Source organism: Lissotriton vulgaris, unplaced genomic scaffold, assembly GCF_964263255.1.
Source record: "Lissotriton vulgaris unplaced genomic scaffold, aLisVul1.2 SCAFFOLD_2068, whole genome shotgun sequence".
In the NCBI taxonomy this organism is placed as follows: domain Eukaryota; kingdom Metazoa; phylum Chordata; class Amphibia; order Caudata; family Salamandridae; genus Lissotriton; species Lissotriton vulgaris.
This window is the reverse complement of record NW_028248679.1, coordinates 183,099-195,226: the sequence shown is the minus strand read 5'-3', so window position 1 is coordinate 195,226 and position 12,128 is coordinate 183,099. Positions and strand designations below refer to the sequence as shown.

Sequence of the window (12,128 nt, the reverse complement as noted above, 5' to 3'; positions counted from 1 at the left end):
TTGCCGTGTGCTAGTTCTCGTTCATTTGCTAATGCAGTTTCTACTGCTTTCACAGTATTTTCTGTGAGACTGAATGTTTTTTCTGCTTGTGTGTGCAATTGAGATTTAATTGAAATTGGTACCTTTTCTCCCACATTAGAGTTCAGGTACGTGAATCCGCATCTTCCTGGGATAACTCGGATTACAAGATTGCGTGTGTTGTCACGTGTATCTAATTTTGTTTTTGCTAACATGTCTGTTTGCAGTGATCTCAAAATTTCTGTGTGTTTTTGAGTCCCAGTGATTGGTTTAAAATCATGTTTAATTAGTTCGTAGAGAGGTTTAACCCTCTCCGCATAATTTAGAATGTAAGTTCTACCGAAATTCAGGAAGCCTAGAATCGATTGTAAGTTCTTCAGCGTTTTTGGTGCTTGGAGTACAGCGCACTTCTCTAAGAAGTTGTCCGCTAGGCTTTTTCCTTCACTTGATAATTCGTATCCTAAAAATAATACTGTCAGATGGGCAATTCGGGACTTTTTAAAGTTGAATTTGTAACCCTCTGCTGCGAACCCAAGTATAATGGTGTTCACTCTTTTCAAGTGAGTCTCCAAGTCGTCGTCTGTGAGATAGATATCATCTACATAAGATAATGCCTCATCATCATACATTTGTAGTAACTCTGTTACTCTGGCTGAGAATAGTCCTGGGCTGTTCTTGAATCCCTGTGGGAGCCTACAGAAATTTTTCTGTGACCCCATTACTGAGAAAGCGGTCAAGTATCTGCTTTCTGGTGCAATGTTTTGACAAAAGAAACCATTAGATATGTCTAATGTCGTTTTATATTTTTTCCTAACTATGTTATTCATTAGTGCAGCACTATGCGAATTCTGTACTGCAAATGTTTTGCAACATGCGTTATGGTGTCTGTAATCCAAAACTAGACGATATGAATTGTCTGGTTTGGAGACAGGAAACAAAGGATTGTTCATTTGAGAGGTGCATGTTTCAATCACCCCCTGGTATTCAAGTTGATCTAAAATCTCCCTGACTTGTTTTTTAGCTTCTTGCTTAATGGGATACTGCCTTTGTGCAGTCGGTTGACTTTTTAACCGGATTTTGTGAGGAGGAGAGTCCTCATCCCATCCTACATGATTTTTATAATGCTGGTGCCTGGGCAACTGCCCATTTCCTTGCATAAGTATATTTTTTGTGAATCGGAATGTGATTCGAGAAGGCAGGCATAATCATTTCTTCGCCATGAGGGCACTCCCTGACAAACTCCGGGGGCCAATCTTTTTCAGCTAACAGAATGTCATAGCCTTTTGAGAGTTTATCCCAAAATAGACCCCTTATTTTCCTAGTCTTATCACCCTCTATACGCAGTGTTATTTCGTATATTTTATGGGGCTCGCTAACTCTGGTGTCGGCAGTTTCAACCTGAATGTATTCATTCGTGTCCACTGTCTCCAGATGACTCATCAGGATCTTGCGAGCTATACTGATTTCTGCTGCACTGTCTAGCATTGTCTGTGCCCACTCCCCGTTTTTCAACTGTGTCCTCAGTATTCTCGGCATGTTCGATTACTCTAATACTGGCTACCTTCTTTATTGGAAATTGAGATTTTTTACTTTGAGCAGGTTCCTTGTCTTTGGACTTGGTGTGCTCTCCTGGATCTGACCGTCCTCTTCTTTCCGATTTCTGCAAAAAAGATCGATAGGGACGTGTATCAATACTTTGATATCTATCAGGCTTCTTCAAATTATCCCTATTTCTAAGGTTATATCTTTTCTCAGAGGGCTCCCTCTGGGGAGACTGGTGTTCTCGAGTCGGAGTTCTTTCCCTCAGTCGAGGAGACCTTCCTCTGGACTGGAAAACTTTTTCTTTGGGAGTGGATTGTTCATTTCCATCCCAGCTCTTTTTAGGAGTGTTTGAATTATTTTTAATAATTTTTCAGGATTTTCGAGCAGTTGGGGCTTTACTGGTTTTCCACCCAAGCTGTCTCTACCTAGTTCTTCATAGCATTTTTCTATGATTCTGGCAAGCTCAATTGGTTGATCTGTTATATCTGTTTCCTTCAACTTCTGGCGGATCGCCACTGATGCTGCTTTTTCTTTTATATTAGCTAGTAATATAGCCGAGACCTGTTTGAAGTCTTTCAGTAATTTCATACCAAGAGTTAAAGCAGGTTCTGGACCGTATTCATTCTGAATCTGTTTTAGCACTTCTGGTATTACCGCCATTGACGGAACACCATGTGATTTTGTGTAAATGGAAGCAAAGACTGTACCCCAAGTGTCACAGTCCTCCACGTGTGGTGCGACCCCCCATAGGAAGGCAGATGGTCAAGATTCTGTGTTTCTCAATAGGGGTAGTATTCGGAAATACTGCCTCTATTTGAGTAATTTTCTGCGCTAACCAGAAAGGAATTTGTTCCCGTTTTATGGGTGTTTTACCAAGACATGATTGTATGTTCTGTGGTGTAATTTTATTTGTGTTCCCCTGATGAGGAGTCAGCTGTGGTACATTAACAGCTGTTTGGACTGTTGCCGTCCGCATAACGTATTGGACTAATTGTCTATGTATTTTAATTAATGTTTTTAGCTGTGCTAAAAGTTCTTCTCTAGACATTTTTGCAATGTCCGGATGTGGTGTGTAGCTGGCTAGAACCGGCCACGTTGCTCCTGGTCTACCTAGTGGACCGAGCCGGGTAATATGATCATTATGTTTTAGGGTGCCTTTAAACCAGAGCAAATGCTCTTGGAATTTTAATGGGATTTCCATCTCCTCAAAAGGAGCGTACTCTTCCGGTGGATCCCCTACTATGTAGTAGTGGAATTCATGTGTTGCGGTGTTTGCCGCTGGAAATTTTATCCATGAATAGAATACCTCTGTCTGCCGATATTCGTGTGCCTCTATCACGAAGACGACTGTGCCACCTTGTGTGGTCAGTCCATTTTCTATAAGTTTTGACGTTATAGATTTTCTTAAATGTGCCGGGATGATTATTGCACCCGGTTCAGTAGTACCGTCGGGACCCTGCTCAGTCGCATTTACTGCGGGTGCAGCGGTTCCATTTTCTCCTGGCATTGTATAAATGCAAGGTTTGCAGAGCAGGTCTCCAAGGAGACAAAGATTAGGTGCACAATATTTTGGAACACTGTATCCTTCAACGTTGAATAAACCAGAGCTTTACATAGGAATCTCTTCCTACTAAGTTCGGGCGGATTTTAACCTTTCACCCACTCCAGACGTCTATTGGAGTATTTACGGTAGAAAGGGGTCTGTGTGAAAAATGCACGACTGAGTTACTCTAACGTCTTACGTTAGTTTTATCGCCTTACCAAACGTTGGGCGCCATGTAGTGTAGTTCCTATTTTCCCAATAGGCCCTGCGCATTGGAACAACATAAACAGTAGTATTGACGTAGAAGTGCGGATCTTCCAGGTCTCCACTGACTATGCTAAACTTAATTGGGTTTGTTACCAACTAGCTCAGAGGTCACTGGAAACTTTCTTGACTGAATAGGAAGTGATCAGCTTCCCTGGTACAAACAAGAAGGGATTCAGTTTTCCAACAACCGCATAAACATGACAACTTTGCTCCTTAGAATAAGAGTCAATCTCTAGAGTCGTGTGAAACAATAGACAGTTATTTTACTCAGTCAGTTTTGTGCAGATTACTTTCACCAAAGTGCAGAGAATAGAGAGACGGGCGTTTTCAATAAAAAGGTATTATTTATTGAACAGTCTTTCTTCTCATGCAAGAGAAATGAATTGCCACAATTGCAAGACTAGTTATTATAAAACGTGCGTACAGTAAAATGAGGATTGCGAAATAATACTGTAAAAGCATTGATATGGTTTCTTAGCCATACAATGGTTAAAATGAATAAAATATATACATTCATATATACATTTAGCTAACGTACTCAACTGGTGCTTCTAACTACGCCTACCACAGTGTACCTGACCTAAGCATAATACTTGGGAGGGAGTAAGTAAGTAGCAGTTTTAGTTAAGTTGGTTTTGCCAAGGTTTGCTTCAAGAATTCTCTCTAAGGGTTTAGTCAACACCATACCTCTGGAATAGAATGTTGGAGGTCTTGTATCTCCTTCCAGGACTCGATATCCCAGTTACTCGCAAGAGTAGGCTGGAAACGCCGGAGCTGGATTTTCTCGGCAGGAGAAAAGACAGCGTCTCTCTCAGCGCGTCGAGGAGGAGGAGGGGCAGCGTCCGTGGGCAGCTTGCATCTGCTGGGCTCTGCAGGGGACAGCTGTTCTGCTCCTATGTTCACCACACCATCGCTATCATCGATGTCGTTGAGGCAGCGTTTGCTTAAGGCAACGTTGGTAATATTTATACCTGAAAGGTGCCTTGTTTGACGTATGTTTTTGGACACAAGACGTCAATAAAGAGGTCACTAGGAAGTGATCGTCTCTCAGTGCTCATTAGAGTTCTATTACTAATCAAAACATAGCAAGCGGGGTTTTCCCAGGTTGCTGAGTTTTATCTTGTTGAAGAACTCTGAGTGTAATCTAGGAATCTTAGATAGTGGCTTCTGCTGTGTCATTTGCTCTAATGAGCTGCAGAGGAAGCTGCAGAGGAAGAGATTCTGAAATGTGGCTCTGATCGTGTTAGGCCAGAGACAAGTTTCTGAAATATCACTCTTGATCGTTTATGCCATTATAGGGGAATAAATGGATTATAGCCGTATAGGGGCATAAGGTCACAGTATTGATCGGGGTCCTAGATTAGAACGCGACATCGCTATGGCCTCCTGCCAACCCTAGTAAAGTGTTCGTGGATAAGCCGATTAGGGGGTGATAAAATCCTTTCTCCGGGGGTTGCCTCCTGCTTAGAGGTAGTGTTCTACGAGGATGGATTACGCAGTTCCTGTGAGTCCCAGTTTCATGAGTCGGTAACCCAGTTCATTTGAAGTTTGCACTGTAAAGGTGGGGCCATTACCCAGCATCAACTGTTGCTGTGAGTCCGATAGGGAATATACCTGGTTCGGGGAGGCCCCCGTTTCGGAGTCTGAGCAGAGAGGGGAAGTGGTGGTTCCGTGCTGTACTGCATGTTTGACAGCTTGGTCCCTTTCTGGTGATACTTGTACCTTGGTGCGGCGCTGCCTGCGGGGTAGGATGTGGTGTCCACGATGTGTGGCCTTTTTCCATTGCTGGTGTGAGTCTCCTGTGGATTTCGGAGCAGATGCCACTCCATTCTGTTCCACCCAGTTCCCGGCGTCATCAGGAAACATGGCAGAAGACTGTGGTTCATTTATGTTGTATTCGCAATGAGGCTGCATATTGTAGCATGTATTTTATCTCATGTTCGCGGAGGCAGCATTTAACGTCCATAAATGATGCCCTGCAGCGCTGTACTGATAACTTGTAGTCCGGATATATGTTGACCTCTACATTCTCGATCACTCATGGGCCCTTGTGACTTGCAGGATAAGGTCACTGTCACTGTAGTTGAAGAGGCTTGCGACCACCGGCCAGGGGGGGACGCCCAGTTGAGGAGGGCCTCCTGGGACTCTATGGGCTATCTCCATGGAGAAATAGTGCTTGCCTTGAAGGATAGCGTCCGAGAACCAGGTTTCCAGGTATAACTCCATACTCTGTCCCTGGTCGCGTTCCGGCAGATCCACCAGGCGCATGTTATTCCGGTGTGAACTGCCTTCTTGGTCGTCAATACGATCTTTAAGGTAGTTCACCTCCTCTTGCAGTGTCTTTATTTGGACCACCGTTGCGGACACTGAGGGCTTCACAGTTGCAATTGTGGACCCCATATCTTCTACTCTGTCTTTTAGCTTTTTGTGGTGTTCTCGCAGGAAACTGAAAGCTAAACAACTGTATTTGAATATAATATCACCTGTACAAATCAGGCTACTTTTTGTAAGTTCATGCTCGTAGTTTTCCTACGTGAATGTCACGTCTGAATCGGTATTTGCACTTGCTATGATGCTGGCTTTGTGAATGTCCACATTTTAAAATCTTGCATACAGACAACTTTAGGTGCTTGTTAGCAACAGATCTGTTGTACTCAATATATACTTGGACTAGGCTTTGGGTCTGTCCTTTGCTTATATAATTCAATGGAATTCTTGCTTTTAGAAAAACATCACTTTGCAAAATGGCTGAACCAATTGTCTTTGAAAGTATCTGAGAAAGTTAGTTTTTAATGGTGAAGAAACAAAACCTGTTTTAAGACCTACGACTAGAAAAGTTACTGTGATCCTACTCGACTAATTGCATGGGTAATGGGATCGAATTTCTAAAATCACTAAGGCTTTCCTTAAATTTTTAATTTTAGACCATACATCTGAACATTATAACAATTTCCTAGCACTTTGAGTAGCATGAAAGGCATATGTTTGCATTAAATAGATTTTAATTCCATGTTATTTTTGTGGATTAACCTGTATGATGTTATGAACTGTAATGTGTTCTAATAAGAAAGCAGTAAATGATAATAGGGTCTGATGGGGACTTTGGGCTGCATTTAGTTTTTTGTCTGAGCACCATGCAAAGACTTCAAGATCACAGTGGAGGGGAAAACAGTATGGCTGCGACAAATGCGTGTTCAAAAGAAACAACCATTGAAATTGCTGCAGACGAGAAATGCTCAGTTATTCTATTCCTCTTATTTATAAGTTGTTGGGTTATACTCCCAACTACTGCATGCACATTTTTTACTTTTACACTGAATATATATCTACTTTCAGCACTAGAACCCGGATGGTGGCTTTCGCTGTGTTTATTTTGCCAGGTAAAACTTAAGCTCCTGGAATGTAGGCATCAGCATAGAAAGAGTGTGTTTTGTGGCTCTTTGAAATAATAGTGGTAGGTCACGGTTGCTGTTAGACTGAGTCTTGGGACATGACACGTGATTAAATTAAAGATATTCTGTGGGCACAAAATAAACTCATTGCTAGTGATTTCTTTCCTATTTAAAGTCCTTAACTGCTGGCTCAACATAAGCTCTCTTCACATTTAAGATCGTGCCCAGAGTGAATGGTACAGCTCAGCCAATGTGTCCTGACTAGGGATGAGATTCCAAAATTCGTTTTTTAGAAAACCATGTTTCTGGTACACCGATACTTGTTTCGTATTTATTTATTTAACCGACCAGCCTGCAGTGTACTTTTTTGGTATTTTTTCAAACTATTCCAGTAACACTTATATTTTTCATTTCAGGTCAACTAGTCCAGGAGACACCAAATTTTTGGCAAATGAAGTGTTCGAACTTCTTCAGTCATCTAGTAGCTCAGAATATGACACTGCGAGTGAAATTAATTCCCGGCGGCGGAAAGCTCAGTTTTTCCTGGGGACCACAAATAAACGTGCCAAAACTGTGGTGCTACATATTGAGGGCCTTGACGACACGGTAAGAGAAGTTGAAACCTCCACGGAAAGGCATATCTTTTGCCTCACTGTCTGGCTAGCATGAGTTACACAATCAGGACGTGAATGATTTTTATTGAATTAATCTGTGGAATGAGTATTCATGTGTGTGTTCCTTGCTGTGCCATAATGAAGAACCCCCACCCTGAAGTCCGTTAAAAGAAAAAAAAATTACAGGAATTTCCATTTCAAATGTTTTGTCATCCGTTTAGAGGTATACTCGAAGGGTAGACTAAGATTAGTTTTCTCACTAATTTAATGATTTACACAACATCCACTTATAGAATCACACTATTGTCTTCTGTGATCGATGGATCAACTTTTGGTGAATCTAATGGGTGGCATCTCTGAAACATTGTTGGTGGTGGGAGCTCTGTTCAATTATTTTCTGGAGGTTACTGTTTTGAGCTCCTGACACACTTTGTCAAACATTACCTCCACGTGTCTCTTTTTTAGGTCTCCTCTACATTAGCTGTCTGTTGTTACATGACTTATTGTGTAGTATTGTATTGTAATTGCATTTATATAGTGCTTTCAACCCCTGACGAGGAGTCTAATCGCTTTTTCGGCGAGAAGCACGCTACTCCGGAACCCATAAAAGACTAGTGGTGAATTAGTATAATGAAATATGCAAGTAATTTGAGTGGTGGATATGTTAGTCAGTTATTTGGGTTGTTAAGGATAGCGGAGAGATAGAAGAGGGAAGGATTAGACTTTTTTTGGAGGTCACAGCAGTAGGAGGAGGCTTGGAATGAGTAAAAAGGATGTGGAGGCAGAAGAGTTAGAGGGAAGGGTTTAGAAATGCTTGTTTTGGGGGTTCGGAATAGTAAAATAGGTATGAGATGATGCAAGGAGAGGTAGAGTAGGGAAGAGTCTAGAAAGGGTTATATTGGGGATTATAGTACTGGTTTTTGGGATGAATGAGAGAGTGGAGGTAGAGGATATATTGATAAAGGTATAGTGTGAGAGCTAGGGTAGTTCATTGGATATGCTTAATTAGAAGTAATAAATATATCGATCCATAAGTACCTGGAAGGTATATCGATGCAAAAAGGAAGTAAGTATATGAAGATTAAAGATATATTAAATAATGGTGCTGTGGCTGAGATGGTCTGTGCTTGGGGGTGGTGCGGCGCGGCGGCCCAGTGGAAGAACTACCTCCCAAAGTGACTGGAGGCATGGTGCAACTTAAACCAAAATGGGGCCGCAAGCGAATTCTGGGCCACAGCTTGCAGAAGAGGGGCAGCTGGAAGCACACACTGAACGCATTGTGGCAGAGATCAAGGACACCAAAGTGGCTCTTGAATACAAGATAAAAATAGTCACTTTAGACCTGGGGCTACTTTGTGCCAGTCATAAGCAACTGCCTGGGAGAGTGTCCGACTCAGAGAAAGTACTGGTGCACACCACGCCTGTGAGCAAAGACAATAACGCCCAGTTACGTGAGCTTCAAAGAGAGGTCAAGACCCTCACAGAGCGCCTGGATGATACAGAGGGGCACTTGAGGAGCAACAATGTGCACATCATTAGAGTCCCTGAAAAGACTCAGGGCCCGAGTGATAATCTTTTTGTAGAAACATTTCTTCTGGAAATTGTAATGACTGGGCTAGTGTTTTGGATGAGTCCATTACTTATCATTGGTTGGATAACTTCTCAATCTCATTTGCTTGCTTCTTATTCAGCCACTTTCCTTCATCTTCTTGTGTGCTGTATAGCATCAGTAATATCTTTTTTTTGTTGCAATCAATAAACAGCATTGACTGCAACAGGCGGCAAAAAGCATTGACAAAGGCAAAACCTATTGGTATCACCAGCGCTTGTTTTCAAATAGCTACTGGGATGTTTTCCCTCTCCCTTTTTCAACACTTCCCCACTGAGTCTTAAATACAATTGGAATATTCTTCCTATGCTCTGCTAGGATATACCAAGCTGCACACCTTCCTGATTTCATCATATTTCAATTCCAGAGTAACTTGTGTCAAGGGTAGTGGGGACTGGGCCGGATGTAGAGTAACCTCAAGTATTCTCATTGACTGAACTAACTTAGCCTGATGAAAATTCTTCCGCACAGATTGCATTAGCTTTGATGTTTAGATGTCTAAAGGCCAGGATGGACTTTGATATTAATAGTGCCTAGATTTTTCCATGCCTTTTTCACTCCATGTTATTAGGAGAGGGAATAGTAGTACTACATGTGTCTAAAGTTCTGCAACTCATTGCACCCTGTTCACCTTATTACATGTATTGGTAGTGTTAAGGTAGAATATATGGGTATATTAAGTTGGGGTAATATGTTTTGTTTAGCAATTAGGCTAAACAGCCGATATTTGCAAAATGCAGTATAATAAATAAACATAAAACACAAATTTAAAAAAGGAAACAATACACAATGACTGTAACGGGTGGGAGCACACTGCAAGGACTGTTTATTTTGTAGGGCAAAGTCCCAAAATTGGAACCAGTTGAAATGGGGAACATACGTATAGCCCACAAAAATGGGTGAGGAAAGAGTAACATTTTTGCAGAAGCAATGTTAAGGCATTTTGCTTGGCCTGCATCCAACTGTAAAAAGACCATGGATAAAGCAAATATCTGTTCACCTATGGCAGTAGTGACTTCCTCTGCAACCTAAAAAATAAATTCAAACCAATGGTGAAGGCTGACCGCAAGCGGTTCAGTTGTGTTGATACTTTCTGGTTATGAAATGACAACTCCGTGAACGACCCAAGGTGCTGATGTTCTAGAGTTTTGCTAAGCAAAGAAGAGAAAATACAGATGAGCTTCCAGATGAAAAGAAAACTCAATGCTATCCACAATAGTCTGCCAGGAAACCAAACAAAGCAATTCTCCAGGAATCTATCTTCTCTGATTTGAAAGAATCTGATGACCTTCTTTGAAAGCAACATCCTCCAGAACTGAGTTGAAAAAGTAGAAACCTTAAAGACATTAGCCAATCAACGCCTCTTAAAATACAATCTGTATTATCTCCTTCCTTGATGACCCATGAACGAGTATACAATGTAGCTGGTAAGTTAAAGGCATCAAATATTTGTTTAACCCTTTTCGCCTACCATTAGAGGCCACTTTATTGCACTGGGCTTGTAATTAACAGTAATCACTAATGTTTCTTTCCAACTGTGAGAAGCTGACCTAGTATATGATGTGCACTTATGTAAGTGGACGCCTTGCACCAGTCCAGACAATCCTTATGGTGATTTAAGAGGTCTTACACAACCTTAGAAAGCTCTCTAAGTGGTAACTGTGGAGAGCAGCCTTCAGGCTTAGTCCAGAAGGAGTGTAAAGCAGCTTGTTTTACCAGAATGCAATCTTATAGTATTGATTAAGTGAAAAAGAACCCTGCAAAGTATTTATAAAAATACGTATTTATTATATAACTCTCTTAACACATAGAAATATCTCCTATCCGGAATTATGTGCAATGCACACAATAGTTAAGCAAAGAAACACAGTAAATAGCATGAAATACACAGTGGCCCCAGAAAATGGTATAAGGACCACAACTCGAGTCAAGACAGGGTCGAGAGGAGGTAGAAGTGCTGGGGACCCAAGGAACCACCCAAGGTAAGTAGATAGGGACCACACGCGAGAGTGTGTGCAGTGCGGGAACATGACCACGTGCTCCATTAAAACTGTGTAAGTCGCAGTTGGATTTTTAAAGATTAAGGACTCTTCAGAGTGCACCCTGAAGAAACCCAGCGGAAGACTGACGGTTGGAGAGCCACCCCACCCGTGGATACCCTAGTATCAACGTTACCTATACCAGGGAAGCCGGGTGCATACATGTGATATGGTGTTGGAAACCGCTGTCGAACCCAATCAAGGAGTTCAGGAAAGTACCACTGTGGAAGAAGGGGAAAGTGTCCAGTGGAATCCAAGGATGGATTCTTGATGAGAAGTACCTGCAAGCAGAGGGGACAGAGTCTGTCACTCAGGGGTGACCTGGAGACATGGAAGACGAATGCCCTCCGAAGTCGGTGTTGCGGGATGGATGACAGTGACCTTGACTCTGCAGCTGCAAGGACCAGGCGACGCTGAAGAGGACCAATGGCCGTGCACAAACTGTCCCACGAAGCGTGTCGAGTGCTGAGGGGTCAGTGTCCAGCCGAGCACCAACAAGCCTTGGCAAAAGCAAGCCACGCAGGAATCAAAGAAGGAGCAACGTCGGGACCAGCAAGGTCCAGGGCCCGAGCAATCATGAGAGCCCAAAAGAAACAAGTGTGACCATCAAGTGGACCCTCAGGCCGGAGGCACTGGAGTCACGAAAGGACCTCAAGCTGCTCACCAAAAGATGCAGGCCATGATGCACACAATGCATTGGGGCCCAAGATTCTGCTCACTGGAGATGCGCGAAGTTGAGGCTACTTGAAACCCGAAGATCTTCTTGGAAAGAAACCAACAAGCCTTTGCAACTGCAAGTTGGATGCAGTGCACAGGGGTTCAGTTATTGCAACCCCCTCAAGGGATACTGGCCTCAAACTTGGTGAGAGGGCAGGGCAGGCCACAGGAGCTGTGGAAAACCACTACCTGTGATGCAGAGCCCGGATGTCGGGAGGAGCTGAGGATCTGCAGACCGGTCAACTTTGTTGCGGTGCCTGCAAATGCAGGGGATTGACGCCTTGACTCAAAGGAAGATTTTCTTCAAGTTTCTTTGAGCTTTACATGCCTTCGAAGGTTCCTGTATGATGCACAGACGATGCAGCAAACTGGAAGGGACACGAAGTC

At 42.7% G+C, this 12,128-nt stretch overlaps 1 protein-coding gene across 1 annotated transcript in view; it reads left to right on the top strand.

Annotated features, from left to right (window-relative positions):
* Nucleotides 1–12,128, top strand: part of ARMC1 (armadillo repeat containing 1) — a 198,055-nt gene that overhangs the window by 102,747 nt on the left and 83,180 nt on the right. The window contains exon 4 of the mRNA XM_086950145.1: nucleotides 7,179–7,368. Within this exon, the coding sequence (XP_086806271.1) occupies nucleotides 7,179–7,368 (190 nt within the window). The remainder of the gene's footprint in view (nucleotides 1–7,178; nucleotides 7,369–12,128) is intronic.